The following is a 16,455-nucleotide window of genomic DNA, read 5'->3' on the forward strand; positions in this document are numbered from 1 at the left end:
GAGGTAGGGGATAATAGGATAAACAAACCAAGCGGTGAGTCTGCGGGACTTAAACTTTGAAAATATATATTTCTTTGGTTCTTTTTCAGTATTCTAGATCTGAAGTTGTCCTTACCTTCTTTGAAAGATCTCCGTTAGATCAAGTGTTAAAAAATGACAATGTCCATAAAATTCAACCAAGCTTTCAGAGTCCGGTTAAAATATCAGGTAAGAATTATTAGCTCGCTAGAATGCACACAAGAATTATTAAATTAAAATATTTGTCTGTTCTTTCTCTCCCCTCCCTCCTCAGCATTTCAGAAGAAACCCTTCATCCCCCACTTTCGCCATGCTCTTGCCTTCCAATGTGTGGAATATCATAAGGGCAAACATGCTATGCAGCAGAGCTATAGGCATGTTGAGATGAGTCTTTTGGGAATTATACAATCTTCAGACTCTTCTTTCCACTTTTTGGAGTCCATTAGCCATTCCTTGAGAAGGCCGTGTCCTTGTGCTGTCCGTACTGTTGCATCGCAATGGAAAAACTGAGAGGACATGAACGAAATAAAGTATATTTCTATAACATGCAAAATGGTCACGTTTTATACTAAGGGTGTATTTATAAATATTTTAAGAAGGGTTAATACGAGATGAAAAGATGTAGAAGACATGAGTAATATATCTTACAGATAGTTGTAACTACATCAGTACAATAGAAGATTTCGTACATGATTATATGCCATGGTTAGGAGTAATCATTTGTTAGAGTTCATTAACCCTTTATAAATGAATTATAAATGTACCCTTAATATAAAGCATGACTGAGAAATTTAACAGCAGACCTACCTGTATAAACAATGGTGAAGAGCATCAAAAAAATTAAATGAAACACAAGAGCAGGTATAAGTGTGGAACAATGATTCCATGCCTGGTTTGGCTTCCATGTACAAATTCAGTCTCCTCTTCAGTGGAGGGTTTGTGTGTCTGTCTCTTCAGGTATCTACTCGTATGCTTGGGGGAGAGAGGGAGGGCGTGAATACATTTACTGTACCTAATCCTCCTTGACCAGGATGTGAGTCAAGTAGAGGTGGGTAAATTCATTAATCTAAACAAAAAAAAGTAGGTTTTTCCTATATTGGTACATGACATGTGCAAATGTATCCCAAGAGGGAGTAAATGCAAACACAGAAAATCAGTCAGTCACAGTTCTTTATATCATCTTGCAAAATTTAGCTGGTTTAGGATCTGTTTTTAGTCATTTTACTAATGTACAGAACGAACTGTGATAAAGATGTCTAGGCCAATTCTAATGGCAAAGATATAAATTTCTAGACAGGTTATGTATACGTTAATTAGAAATTACATATACCATTTCTGTGCACAGTTCTTGCATCGGTCACCCACTTAAATGCATGATGTGCTAGACTATATGCCATTTATTTTGCTTCTATATATCTGAAAATGTTCTCTGAAAATACACTAAAGAGCATATTCAATGGGACTACGTGTAGAGTAAGTTGCTACTCGGTGTCAGTAAGGGTGGCAGAATCTAGCCTTAAGAATATATAATGTGAAACAAAGTGTTCTGAAACAATATACTTTAAAAGAAAGTCTAGGAAAAATTGCAGTTTATAATACTGGAAATTGACATACTGGGTCTGATTCCCTTGACACTGGTATAAATCAAGTATAACTCCATTGGAGCTGAACTGGTTAAACCCTGGAGAATCAATTTTTTTGTTTTTGTAGGGTTTAAGGCTTGTTTTGTTCTCTGAAGAAAAATGTAGTTAAAGGTAACTACTTAACAATAACGTAGTCTGTGTGCATCTCTGCATGCCTGACATGATGGGTCCAAAAGCAGATGGAATGTGGTCATTAAGCAGTAGTTTGGGCACCATTCTGTTGCAGGTCTAAGAGTGCAATAAGATGGCAGCTACTAGTTCAGGTGCTGCTCCCTCTTACACTGGTGTAAATCAAGCATAACTTTGTGGAAGTCACTGAAGTTACACCAACTGGTGTGACAAGAGAATGAGGGTCACTGTTATTTTTAATAGGTAAAGAATTGTGTGGAGACCACTATCTTAATTCTCATGTGTGAATGCTCAAATACAAAGAGTGAAGCCTGGACTAGCAGTCAGTAGATTCGGCAAGGCCTATGCATAGAGGAGCTATGGAAACAATGGGACCTGAACAAGAATGTTTTTAAATCCCAAATTAACTCCTACAGTTTATAGTCAGGCCCTACAGTTTATAGTCACGCCTGACTTGATTTGTTTTTTCCTGTCTGTCTGGGTATCCAAAAGTACTCTGTGGTAGTCAGTCTTCTGTACTGACTGGCTGTTATAAAGAATTTCAAAACAAAGCCCAGAATCTGATGTTTAGTTGACACAACCTTAGTCTGAATTTTGCATGCTGAAATGACTGCATTGTTTAGTTGATGGTTCCAGCAGATGGCACTAAAGGTTAACTTCTAAACTGCTCTGTACTGCAGGAGTAATGCTGTAATATTCTTAGGTCACGTCAAGGACACTCGGAAAAAACTGTGACATGCAGGGCTTGCTTTACATTGGATCTAATACAATTCTCTAGGTGACTTGTAACCTCAGAATACTCTGCAAAAATATTTTGTTTTCACTAAAAGAAAACAAACTGTGTCCAGCACAGTCCACTCCAGATTAAAATATTTGAAACAAACAAACTCACCAGATGAAAGCAGAATCTGATCCTTGAGTTTGCATCTCAATCCACTGAACAATGTTTGACAGTGAGTCACAGCTGATGTGGAATTCTGGAGGGATTCAATGTAAAACCACTCACATATACATTCTATTCAACTTGGGTGCAATAAAAAATAGACTAGAAGTCAGAGATTAATTTTTCCACATAAACATGGAGGCACATGAGTCTTAGTCTGAATGCAAAAATGTATCTTTATTGTAAAAAATTCAAACCTCAGGTCTTTTCACAACTAAGATTGGTAGGTATCACAGGGTGGCAAACTCTTTGGGTTCAAGATGCAACCTTTTGTGTCCAGACCCACGCCACCTAACTTTCAACAGCGGGATAGTTCCCTGTTGTTCTTGCAGATAATTCTCAGAACTAACAAATAGGGCCTGATTCTCCTCTTAATTTGGTGTATATCAGGAAAAAAATCTATTGAGATCAGTGGCAGTGTGAAATGAGTGCAAGTGAGAGGAGAATCCAACGATGTGCCAGCCCCAGTATACTTTTGCTGCTCCCAGTGAATGAAAAGGTGTTCTAATGAACATGGGGCTAAAATCTCTGATGTAAATGGGTAAGAAACCATTAAAGACAGTGCTGCTGTATCCATGTATACCGGTTGAAAATTTGCCCCCTGAATTGTAACTTGGTTTCATGCAGAATTTATAAAGCAAATGCAGGTATGTTTCTTCACTTCCAGCCCGAGAGCTTTAACTTTGAAGTTTAGTTAACTTATTGTTAATTGTAAGAGTGTTAATTAATGATCACTCATTTGAGTTGCAAGTGTTGGACCTAATCTTGATTGAAATCTATGGCATTCATGCCCAAAAAGTGTAAGCTTGCTGGAGTGATCTTGCTGAGTCTTTATGATATCATAACTTTGTGTATTCACTTAGAGCCGAATCTAGTGCCCCACAAAGTCAATAGGTGTCTGTCCACTGATTTCAATGGGGATTGTATCAGACCCTTCTACCTATAAAGAATGACTGTAGAATTGAGCGATTCTGAGCTGGTAGCATTTGCAGAGAGGTAATGACTACACGAGGCTCAAGGCAATAGAGAATTGGGCCCAAGGAAAATTGCTGTTGGAAAACCTATTGTTTAACTTACTTTCAAGGTTGTTGTTGATTTAGTGTTGTAATTATTTCTTTTCTTCATCTTTTTGTTTAATTATGATAACTTGCTGTCTGGAAAGAATACAATCAAGAGTACTGTTGGATTATAACCTTATGGAGCAGATGCCACTCCATTGAATTGGCACAGGCTTTAATGGGAGCAGAATTTGGCCTTCTCCCAGATGGGAAGATTTGTTAAATATTCTCGCATTAGGGTTCTGAACTGCAAATATTCAAGCACATGAGTTCAGTAGGACTGATCACAAGTAAAATTGCTCAAGTGTTGCTCAAGTGGCTATGAAGCCAGCAAATGAGTCCAGCTCATCATTAAGCTACAAAATAATAAAAAGACTTTTTCTTTTAAATTAGCTTGCACAGATATTCACAGACACGTCAGTATGTCCTGTTTGCAGCAATGTCAGCTTTGTGTGATGTGCATCCACCCTATTCCTGCCCCGTCGCCCTCCCCCCCTTTTTTGGAACCATCTCAGACTTTCAGCATTTTACCTGTTTCTTCCCTTCTCCCACAGAAATCATGCGATCTAATGGATTTTGTTTAGCAAACACTGAAACAATAGTTATTGACCACAGTATACCAAACGGAAAAGACAAGCACCTGGATGTAGATTCAGCAGAGCACTTGTAAGTATACATTGTTCCCAAGTATTGGTGTCTTTAAATTAATTGTAACCTTCTCCTAACAAAATTTTAGTACCCAGACAAACGCAGTGCTGTGGGAAGACCTGTGTGGGTAAAATTGCCAGTCTGGCTGATTAAAGGTTGGTTAGTTTGGCTGGGCTGTAAGGATCTGTCTATGCTGCAGCTGGGAGTGAGCCTCCCAGCCTGGGTAGACAGACTTGTGCTAGCAGGGCTTAACCTGCTATGCTAAAAATAGCTGTGTGGACATTGCAGTGCCAACAGAGGCTCAGGCTCCCAACCCGAGCTCGGACCCAGGGAGCAGGGTAGGCCTGAGCTCGGGTGGCTAGCTTGAGCGTACACCATGCTGCAACATCTACCCAACTATATTTGGCATGCTAGCATGAGCTCCACTAGCCCAGCTCTGTCCATCTGGGCTGGGGGGGGGCTCGTCCATAGCTGCAGTGTAGACGTACCCTAAGGGCCCATTGCAGCGGTCATAAAAATCAATAGAAAGACTCCCAATGGGAGTTGCAGTGTCCCTAAAGGAGACTGGCCCTCTTCTGATGGAAAAACTATCAATGCAACATGGGGCCTCAAGGGTGATAGGTACAAAGGGTATGATCGGTGCGACAGAGTGCTGAGAACCAGTAGCTGACTCAGCACTCTGATCACTCAGCTTTAATTAGTTCCCCTAGAAAAGACCTGCTGGAGGAGTGGCGTATTTCTTTACAGCTTTTATTAAACACTCTCTTGCGCTTTTTAAGCCTGACTCTTTACAGCTTTTCTAATCTAACTGGGGGGTAGGAGGACTGATGAGCTAAGGAGCTAATTATCCTATTAGCTGAGAGGGTAGTTAAAAAGCACGGAAAGGAAGTGCAAGGGGGGATGCTAGCAGAGTTCAGAGGAAGCAAGAGGTCGGGGTGGTGAGAGCGCTCTTTAGAGAAAGGGCTGAGGACTAGGGGAAACTGCAGAGAGATTTGCTGCATAGGATAATGATGGTGGTTTGGTGTAGGTAATATCAATAAAACTCATGGAGGTGCTAGCAAACAGAAAGCATTCCAGGTTGTTTGTGTGGGATCTCAGAATAGGAGCGGACACGGGCCTGTTACACTTTGTCTTTGGTGAGAGCTGGATTGAACCCAGTGTGTGGAAGAATGAAGGATCCTTAGAGAAGTGAAATCCTCCTAGGAGGCAAGTAATTTATTACTCAGTAACTAAAATATACCTTCTTATTTGTGATTGCTTCCCCTTTGGGTCTGCGTTGTAGGCACTTCGGGGATAAAGCTTTCAAATAGAGTTTGAGATGATGAGTATGTTGACAGACTAATTTTTATGGAAATCCATTCCTCTGAAGTTCTGTCATGCCAACTGATTGATGTTTCACTTTAATAGCTTCAACTAGATGGAGGTAACAATGTATTGAAGAATTTTAAATATTTGGAATGAAAAACATTGAACTACCCATTAGTCAAGCCAGTAAAAACCAAGGAAAACAAGGGAGGAAAAACATCACGGATAAAATGGACAGAAGCTTGGTCTCTGAACTTAAGGTCTTTTCTAACCTTCATTTAGATTGTGATCTGTATCAGTTTGCTAAAGGGTTTAAAACAGGGGTCTCAAAGTCCCGGCCCACAGGCCATCTGCGGCCTGAGAACCTCCCCCCTTGTGGCCCGCGGGGCTCCAGCAATTTTGGGGCCGGGTCTCTCCTTTGACCCCGCCTGCCACTCCCGAGTGCTCCCTTCTACCTCCCGCGTGTCCTCTGGGTGATTTAAAATGGCGTGGGGCCCCCGCCCACCACCAGCAGCGCAGCGGAGCTGAGCGGCTGCCTGCGTGCTCACTCCATGTGACTGCCGGACCCTCTCTGCGGCCCCAGGACTGGGCGGGTCTGTGCCTCCGCGCGCTCCCCGTGCCCCTGTGGCCAATGGGAAGCTGCGGGGGTGGTGCCTGAGAGCAGCAGCGCACGGAGGCCCCCCGGCCCACCCTGCCTTGGAGCCCCAGGTAAGCGCCGCACCCCCCGACCTCCTCCCAGAGCCTGCACCCCCTCCCCTTCCCACACACCCCCTTCCATCCCCCAAATCCCTCCGAGAGCCTGCACCCCCTTCCCACACACCCCCTCCTGTCCCCAAACTCCCTCTCAGAGCCTGCACCCAGCACCCAAACTCCATCCCAGAGCCTGCACCCCAGACTCCCTCTCCCACCCAAACTCCCTCCCAGAGCCCGTCTCACCCCTTTTGCACCCACCCCCTCCTGTCCCCAAACTCCCTCTCAGAGCCTGCACCCAGCACCCAAACTCCATCCCAGAGCCTGCACCCCAGACTCCCTCTCCCACCCAAACTCCCTCCCAGAGCCCGTCTCACCCCTTTTGCACCCAAACTCCCTCCCAGAGCCTGCACCCTAAACCCCTACCCCAGACCACCTCCCTGACCCAAACTCCCTCCCAGAGCCTTAGGCAGGTGGGGGGCAGAGTTTGGGGGGGCGGAGTTTTGGGGGGCGGGTTATGGGCAGCATGAGTGACGTTATTGGCCTGCTGGGAGGATTTGAGGACTGGCCCTGGCGCTAAGGTAAATTGAGTTTGAGACCCCAGGTTTAAAGGATGTTGAGGTCCCCTGATGTAATCAATGGGAATTTTGCCGACTTTAATATGGCCAGGATCTTGCTGCTTGTTTCAAACTTTGATCCTTGATAACATAGTTTGAACTGTAGCACGTATAGGGCCATAATCCAATGGCTGGAACTAGGCGTAAAAAGATCCAGTGTCTGGAAGCTGAAGTCATCAAAGCTGAAATTGGAAAGCAGGCATACATTTTTAATAGCGAGGGTAATTAACCATTGGAACAGGTTACCAAGGGACACGCTAGATTTTCCATTACTTAGATTCTTTTAGAAAGACATCCCGTCTTGATCAGGGGTGAAAGTAAGTTAAAGGACTTACCGGTACGCCGGAGTCCTGAGCAGGGGCGTGGCCTCAACCGGAAGAGGTGGGGCTTCAACAGGAAGAGGCGGGGCCTTTAAATCTTGATTTAAAGGCCTCGGGGCTCTGGCTGTGGCTGGGAGCCCTAGGGTCTTTAAATCACCCCCGGACCTAGCAGCTGCAGAGGCAGCTGGGAGCCCCAGGGCTCAGGGGCGATGCTACTGCAGCAGAGCTCCGGGCCCTTTAAATCGCCGACGGAACCCTGTCACTGCTACCCCGGGGCTCCAGCAGCTGGGCTCAGATGGCGATTTAAAGGGCCACGGCTCCCCACAGTGGCTGGAGCCCCGGGCCCTTTAAATCGCTGCCCAAGCCCGGCTGCCGGAGGGGGGAAGCCAGTCCGGTTTGGCATGGCATACCGGCTCTTGCCAGTACACCATACCAGACCATACCAGCTTACTTTCACCTCTTGGCTTGATTTTAAAATATTCTCTAGCCCAGTCAAAAGTTGTTAGGCTACAATCGGGGATCAGCTGGTATAATGCATGGCCTGTGCTATGCGCGAGGTATGACTGGATGATCAGAACGGGCCCTTCTGACCTTAAAATCTGTGAAATATATAACTGATGCAGGGTTTTCAGACAAACTGTGGTGAAAGAAATAAGCCAATGAAACAGGATGTCTTCACCCATTCATATTTTAAATTTAGAGGTAGCTTGTTTTCTCTTGCAGGGAACAGTTCAGAAGTTAATAACTGCAAATCTATATGTGTGCTGTTTTTAGGCTGAAGTGAGGTCCTTCCTGCAGTTGTATTTTATTGCAGGGATAGGACTGGAATCACTTGAGTAAGACGTGGTTTTGTCAAAGGCAGAATTAGTGAATGTGATGGGTTGGATCACAGAAACCCCCTTGGGAGCTGCCAACTGATGTGCCAAGACTACTTCTGCCCCTACTTTCCTGCCCTGCGAGCTTGGAACTCCAGCACCCTGTCTTGTTGAGCCAGACACGCCAGTCTGCTCCAACACAGACCCAGGGTCTGAACCACGTGCCCCAAAGCTGCAGACTTAACTGAAAGCAACTTAAGAAGTGTTCCTGTCTTTAACACTCAGATGCCCAACTCCCAATGGGGTCCAAACCCCAAATAAATCCATTTTACCCTGTATAAAGCTTATACAGGGTAAACTCATAAATTTTTCGCCCTCTATAACACTGATAGAGAGATATGCACAGCTGTTTGCCCCCTCCCCAGGTATTAATACATACTCTGGGTTAATTAATAAGTAAAAAGTAATTTTATTAAATACAGAAAGTCAGATTTAAATGGTTCCAAGTAGTAACTGACAGAAGAAAGTGAATTACCAAGCAAAATAAAATAAAATGTGCAAGTCTAAGCCTAGTATAGTAATAAAACTGAATACAGATAAAATCTCACCCTCAGAGATGTTTCAATAAGTTTCTTCCCAGGCCTTGTTCCAGCTCAGGTGGTAGTAGGGGATTTCTCATGATGGCTGCCCCCTTTATTCTGTTCCACCCACTTATATATCTTTTGCATAAGGCAGGAATCCTTTGTCCCTCTGGGTTCCCACCCATCCTTCTCAATGGAAAAACACCAGGTTAAAGATGGATTCCAGTTCAGGTGACATGATCACACGTCACTGTAAGACTTCATTACCCTCTTGCCAGCACACACGTATACGGGAAGACTTACAAGTAAAACAGAGCCATCTACAGTCAATTGTCCTGGTTAATGGGTGCCATCAAGATTCCAAACCACCATTAGTGGCCCACACTTCACATGATTACAATAGGCCCTCAGAGTTATATTTAATATTTCTAGTTTCAGATACAAGAGTGATACATTTATACAAATAGGATGATCACACTCAGTAAATTATAAGCTTTGTAATGATACCTTACAAGAGACCTTTTGCATGAAGCATATTCCAGTTGCATTATATTTACACTTATTAGCATATTTTCATGAAATCATTTAGGGTGCAACATCACAGTGAAGATTTTCTATATTGCAGCTGTAAATATAGGTTGATAACCTTGAGTGAAAGTATACATTTTTTGGAGTGTTATGGAATCCATTTGCAGTCTGTGTACAATTGAATTGACTGGATTGTGCTTTCTGTCTGAAATAAGAGCTAATTCCTGTTTGACTGACTAGTCTCACCTGAAATGAAAACTGGTAGATCGACATTTTTCTTCAGCAACTCAAAGATATTGTAAGCTAAGTTGGGCTTGGCTAGATTTGAACTTGGGTAGGAAATTTGCACAGCATACCTACATGCTTCAGAAAGTGGTACTGGCGATTCAATAGATGGCACTCTTTCCTTTAAGTCTTTACTGAACCGGTGTCCAACATTCGGAGGCATTAGATTGTGAGTGGTCCTGTGTTTTGTAAGATCCATAAAATGGAAATCCTGATCACTCTTCACTAAAGATGTTGTAGCACTTTTGCAAGTAGGAGAGTTAGTGCTGGTGTTCTGGCCAAATGCCAGTTTGAGTAATTGTATTCTGCCCCTTTAATTTCCCCTGTATTTTTAGAGCCTGTTTTGTGACATTGGATGGCCCGGGAAGGATTCAGATTTAGAATTTCACTTGGCTGTATTCTTCACATCCTGTCCTGAAATGTGTTGTACTGTTGCAGTATGCTGTGAAACAATTGTGTTCCATCCCAGAGGTGGCAGAAATGATCCCCTTGTGTATAGTTTGTAAAGTGCTTTGTAATCCTTTGAGAGAAAGGTGCTAAATAGACATCTTCTACTCATTATAATTTAGTCACTGGTTTTGCTTTAGTCACTGGTTTGCTGTACATGAGCTTTCTCTTAAAAGGGTTGTTTGGACCCTTTAGGTCAGCAGCAGGTGGTAAAAACTATGGAGTTGGTCATGCTGCTTTCTAGTAAAAATCCACTGTAATAGAAGATGTGCATTTTTAAGGACGACCCTACTGTAGTGTTATGAGCATGTAGACCTCTGAATAGGAGATTTTTATGTTAGCAAATGCAAATAAGTTAAATAGAGAGCTATGCTGAAATACTAATGTTGGGAATAGAACATTGCCAGAAATGTAAAATCCTACCATTTACTATCAGGAAAAGAAAATGCTACCACTGACCTTTAAGATCTACCCATAGAGAGCTGAGGCTCTGTATAGATACTGATCTTATGCAGGCTGATACATGGGACCAGGCTCTCTTCTCCCACCAATTTTACACTAGTGTTACTTCATTGACTTCTGTAGAGTTATTCCTGACTTACAATCATGTAAATTATGAGAGGAGAATCAGCTAATACTTTCTTCATCAGCAGTGCACTGTCCCTGATTCTCCTCTCATTTACCCATGATTTACACTGGTGCAATCATATTGTAAGGAGAGAAATTACCCGTTTTGCATCAGTGTGTACAATGGAGGAGAATTAGGTCCTTTGTGAGGATGTGGTATCTTTTGAGGAACTAGGGAATAATTAGTGAGGACAGAGGAAGGAATCTGCATGTAATGAATAGTCTGAAGAACTATTGTTTCAGAAACTCTCACTTGGGAAAAAGACTTGTTTGTAATGACTCAGAAGCATGTTAAATATCATACTGCTGTGCTGTCTGGTGCAGTCTCCTTAACTGAGTTCAGCTTCACATGAAGATTTTAAAATATTGCAGAGTCTATGGTATATATCCCACTTTAAACAGAAGTGTCATCTGTTCTTCAGTAGAGATACTGATGGGGGAAAGATAGAATCTTAACAGACCTGTCTCCTGCTTTTCTAGTTTTCTCACCCTGAACATAAGACCATGGAAAATAGATAGAAGCCTGGTGTCAGAATGCGATGGAGTGTTTAAAACATTCCTGCCAATGACAGGTGAGGCTTCTGAAACCAAAAGAAAGAGTTTGATGGAGAAATTGGATGTGGGTTTGGAAGCTTTTGACTGCCATTTCTTTGCCCCAGCACTTTTGGTTCATCTCTGGAATAGCGTACCCTAATGGCAATCTGGGATAGAGTTGCTGGGATGACTGTAGTCATGTTACTCAGCTGCAGCAGTCTAATCAGTTCAGATGAATGTGATGACCCAGCTTTACACTGAACTATTTAAGGCTCCATCTATTTGGTCTCTCCTCAGAGAATTCGATGATGTCTAACAAGATGTCGGAAAATATGAGTATTGGCTCCATCCCAAGTGAGGCAGATCCCATAATGCAGCAGGATGAAGGTGGTGCAGAAAATGTCAAAGGAGGAGAAACCGAGAATAGGATCATCTTTTATTCTGGTCCAGCTAAACTAGGTTTGCTATAACCTTGTGTGAGTAGGGGTTGGCAGTCAGGCTGTAGGGATTAGAGAGGGATACACAGACTCTGCAAGAAATTGCAGTCATTCTGTCATAGTTTAGTTCCTTATTCTGGCTTGTTGCAAAAGCCAAATGCAAAGCATTGTATATAAATGGAAAGGATTATATTTCCATTTTCAGAACCAAAACAAAAACAGATTCCATTCAGACTCTGTCCCCTGTGTTCTCAGAACAGAAGCATTTGAAATAGCTGCCAAAGGCTGTGAGAATGAAATGAGAGGATTTAGGCCTCAATTACATGACTCATTTTTCCAGTGCTTGCTTGCTAGCTTCCTTCCTTCATCACCAGCATGTTTTTAACCTAGGAGAGAATATGGTGGTTCACTTGCATATGAGTGTGTGGTTGAGTGGGATTAGCCGTAGAGGTTCTTCTTAAGTGCTTCACATGCAGTCATTCACATACCATAGTTGGAACTTCTCTTGTCTAGTAAAATTTAATCAACTCCTCTCCTAGATCTCTGACACTGCCTGATAGAACATTGACTTCCTGGGAACACAGCATTCCTAATGGTGGATTGGCAGTAGGAGAGGCATGGAGAAAAGAATTCTCGAGAATGACTTGACTACTGTTTTTGACCTAGGCCAACTTTCATATGACACACTAACAATGTATCACAAATCCACGGTGCTCAAGTACTATGATGACAACTGCCAGAGGTGGCAACTATCCTACTAGGGTGCTCATCCTTGTGGTAATAATTTTTAATAAACACTGTTGGATAACTTACTATCTCCATATGGGTACCATACTATATTATGAGGTTTGGTTTGTTTTTTCATTCAGGGCTTGTTTTTAAGAAGATAGCCATCCTATTTTACTGAAAACAAACTGATCCTTCATTCATTTCCATGGTTTAGAAAGACACAGGCCTACCGTTAACTGGGGGTGGAAGGTGGGGGGATCTCTCTCAATAATTCTGAAACTGGCAGTAGATGCTGTAGTACTTTGGCCAATGTATCAAAGAAGTGTAATTACAATCTGTCAATGGTTCAAAAGCCACCAGTAGTCCATATGGGCCTTCCTTGGTGGAGCATTCTGAAAAACAAAGCACTGCTTCATTAGGGTGAAGCACTGAGCTACTGGAAGAAGGGGTGGATCCCTGGGAGGATCATTCTCTTACAAAGTAGTCTGCACAAAGATAAAGCTGCAATAAAGCATTAGAAATACTTCTACTGTTACTCGGGTCTGATGTAAACTAAGGCTAGTTGGTAATACTTACTCAAACCATTGCCCTGAAAGGTGGGCAAGCAACATTAGCTGAAGATACAGCTCAAGAAAGCATTCTTGTTTGTGGACTTGTTTCTACATGGTTCCCTTTCAGGTATCTTTCCTCATTGTTTCCTGGAGTCAGTCTTCAGTTATTTTACCTCTCTTTCCACAATTTATGTTCATTTTTTCCTTTGTCCTCCACTCCTTTGTCCCATGTTGTGTAAGTGATTTGACACTTTTTTTTTTATTTTAGGTTTGAAACCGTTAGTGAGTTTACTTCAGAGCTAGAAGACACTGATGATCCAGCAGCCTATGTCACCAACTTGACATATTACCACCTGGTCCCATTTGAGACGGATATTTTGGACTGAGGCTTTCCAGGGACCCAGTCAGCTAGCATCCAACTGATTTCTTTGCTCATAGACTCTGCTTTCCCATTGCTCTTCTATGAATAAAGCTGTGTGATTAAAAACAGCAGAGAAGTTGCTGCAGATATGCCATGAAACTGATTTTGCAGCTTAGCCCTTCATTGTGACTCAAGGAGGCACCTTGCAAGGAAGTAACTGCTTCAAGAAACTCCTTTTTCCCTGAACGGAATGTAGCAAGATCTTAGGGCTACTTGGATCCAAGGAAATCATTTTGGCAAAGGCCATGGCAACCACTACAGTGACAGAACCATAAGCGATCATTCTGTCGTTTGGCCCCAGTGGTCACTGGTATACAGTGCAACTTGTACAAAAGACTACCCTTATTAGCAGCTTCCTGTCTTAAAACGTCACAACAAAATATCCCCAGATGTACCGAGTACACTTCCACTCCACCTTTATTAGAAGACCACCTCTGTTAAGCAGTCAACGTTTGTCAGTCCCTTTATGTGGTCACTTAAGACAGGTCCCATAGTTTGCTGTGTGTTCAGCTGTGAGATGACAGGTGCCTTACATATAATGTTACAAATACCATAGAGTGCCTACAGGAAACCAATGCACAATCTGATTACTTTACCTCTGTTAATCCTTGGGTGTTGGTTAATCATCCGAGAGCTGACTTCTTTCCTTTCCTTTCCTGAAATAGGAGAGCAAACTGGCATTGCAATGGAAAGCTTATAATGCTGCAGTACCTTGCATTACTTTGGAGTTCTGGAAAGCTGATAGGAAGGCTAAACTACCTTGCTAAGAATGGTCCGTGCATGCCAGGCACTTGGATCTGTTTTTTCTCTTGGATCAGGAAATCTGAGCAGTGCTTGCAGTTGTTTACACAATATGGATAATTACCTTTGCGTATTACTTTCCAGAGAATGGGGAGATTTAAGCCCTGTAGGGACTGAGAATTAAAGATAAACTACAGTGTATTTTACGAGGACAGGAAAAAAGAAACCACCCCAGCTCAGATAGTCTGCTTAACCCACCCCCATAGACCTAATGGGCCTGATTCTGATCTTGCCTACACTGGTTTCATACCAATGAAATTCTATTCACCTCAATGGAGTTACGCCAGTGTAAGAGAGGGCAGTGTCAGACCCTAAAGGCTCTTTACTACTGAGTAGTGCAACGTTAACCTCTCTTAGAGCTCAATCTTGTAAGTTGCTGAGCACCCTGTACTCCCAATATGAGCTCAACACCCTGCATGATCAGGCCCTGACCTTTCATTAAGCATTTAATGTAGTAATGGCCAGAATTAATTTAAAGAGAGATGAACTGAGAAGAGTGCATTTTGAGCTGGTTATCTGTACAATAGCTTTGCCTTGGTCCTGAAGAACTTGGCACAGCTCCTCTCCTGTATACTCTTCAGTGCTCTGTGTATAATAACAGTAAACAGAATTTGCTAATGTACATAATAAATTATTGAGAATCCTAATTCCTTTACACGGTATGTTTTTAAAATATATATTTAATGAAATAAAATTACTCACCTTAAGTATGATAGCTTCATTTAAAGTGTTGACTTCCCTTTATTTTTCATGGCGGGTAAGTCTCTGAGACCTGAGTCCTCTGCTTTTTCCTCCAAGAATTTTGGAAACAGCTTGAGTAATTGCTGCTTTTCCTGTACTGCTTGTGTGCTCATGCTGCAGATAGAATTAATACCCCACGTGAAAGCTACGGGGCTGGATACTGATCTCATCTCTGTTTAAACATGGATTAGCACCACTGCGTTCAGTGGAGCTCCTTGGGATTTATACAGGTGAAAATGAGATCAAATCTGGCATCTATAGTTTCTCAGGGTGGAGGAGTTCCTTAAACTGGAATGTAATGGGAAACGTCCTTGTTTCGTGTTCTTGAACTAGATTTATTTTCTTTGCCCACCAGCTACAGTTCTTTGGTCTATGCTTCCAGCTGATTATTATTGGGTAGCAGCATTATCCGATGGAAGGGGCACTGGACTGGGAATTGGGAGACCTGAGTTCTTTTCCTTGCTCTGTTACTAACCTGCTATGGGACCTTGGGCAACTATACTTCACTGCCTGTGCCTCAGTTTCCCCATTTGAAAATTCTACCTGCTATCTCCATTTTACAAGTGCCTATGCCCCACTGACTTCCACTGAGACATAAGTATTCTTGTAAACGTTATCCAGTGATACTTACCTACCATTTGTAAAGTAATTTAAGATGTATGGATAAAAAGTTATATTAAAGCTAAGTATTATTATCACTGAGTTTAAAAGCAAGTGACCTCTCTCATAATGAGAAAACAGGTCAAGCTGCAGACAGGAGAGAAGATGTTGTGGGTGGGTCATTTTATTAAATCTGTGAGATTAAGGTTTAGTTCATAAACAGAAGTTGCACTGGTTTCAGGTAACTCTGTTCTTTAAAACAATTTAAATTGGTGCAAAAGGCTATGTAGTGAAGCGGACTGGCCCCCGACGGCCCCTGAGGGAGAGGAGCCTGAATTGACACCCAAGTGGGCGGAGCCACCGCCACTTGTTCCCGCCCCCTGGAAGTCAAGGGGCGGGACAGGAAGTATAAGAGCCAGGCCCCAGCTCTCAGTTAGAGCCCAGCGGCCGGAGAGGCCAGACGTGCCGGTGCGAGCTCCGGCTAGACCGAGCCTTTCCAGAGCCAGGTACCCCGACACGGACGGACCGAGCCTCCCCAGAGCCAGATACGCGGACGCCGGCCGGCCGGACCTCCCCAGAGCCAGGTATCCCGACGCGGATTGGCCAAGCCTTCCCCAAGCAAGGTACCCCGAAGTAGACTGGCCGCACTTGCCCCGAGCACGGTACCCCGAGGAGGGGCCCGAGCGCCCCCCTGACCGGAGACCGGAGGAGCAACCCGACCCAGACGACCCTCTGCGAGCTGAGGAACCCATGGTGTGGGACCCCGCTGTCGAGCCCGGCGAGGAGCAGGTACCAATGGAGGGGGAAATGGAAAGCAGCCTGGGGGTAGCTGACCCCAGTATAGCTACAACAGAGAGCGAACCAATGTCGGTGTGTTGCGGTCAGGACCCCACCGACACAGCGGCAGACTGACTGCCGCTCTTAGGGCCCCGGGCTGGGACACAGTGGAGTGGGTGGGCCTGTGTCCCCCCTGCCACCCCACTTAAC

At 43.5% G+C, this 16,455-nt stretch overlaps 1 protein-coding gene across 1 annotated transcript in view; it reads left to right on the forward strand.

Moving 5' to 3' along the window:
• PXDC1 (PX domain containing 1) overlaps positions 1-14,848 on the forward strand; it is a 33,880-nt gene extending 19,032 nt beyond the window's left edge. Inside the window, exons 3-5 of the mRNA XM_054019164.1 lie at positions 90-207; positions 4,346-4,457; positions 13,174-14,848. Of these exons, the coding sequence (XP_053875139.1) occupies positions 90-207; positions 4,346-4,457; positions 13,174-13,291 (348 nt within the window). The 3' untranslated portion in view covers positions 13,292-14,848. The remainder of the gene's footprint in view (positions 1-89; positions 208-4,345; positions 4,458-13,173) is intronic.
• Positions 14,849-16,455: the final 1,607 nt, after the last annotated feature.

The sequence above is a fragment of the Malaclemys terrapin genome, chromosome 2 (genome assembly GCF_027887155.1).
Source record: "Malaclemys terrapin pileata isolate rMalTer1 chromosome 2, rMalTer1.hap1, whole genome shotgun sequence".
Classification (NCBI taxonomy): domain Eukaryota; kingdom Metazoa; phylum Chordata; order Testudines; family Emydidae; genus Malaclemys; species Malaclemys terrapin.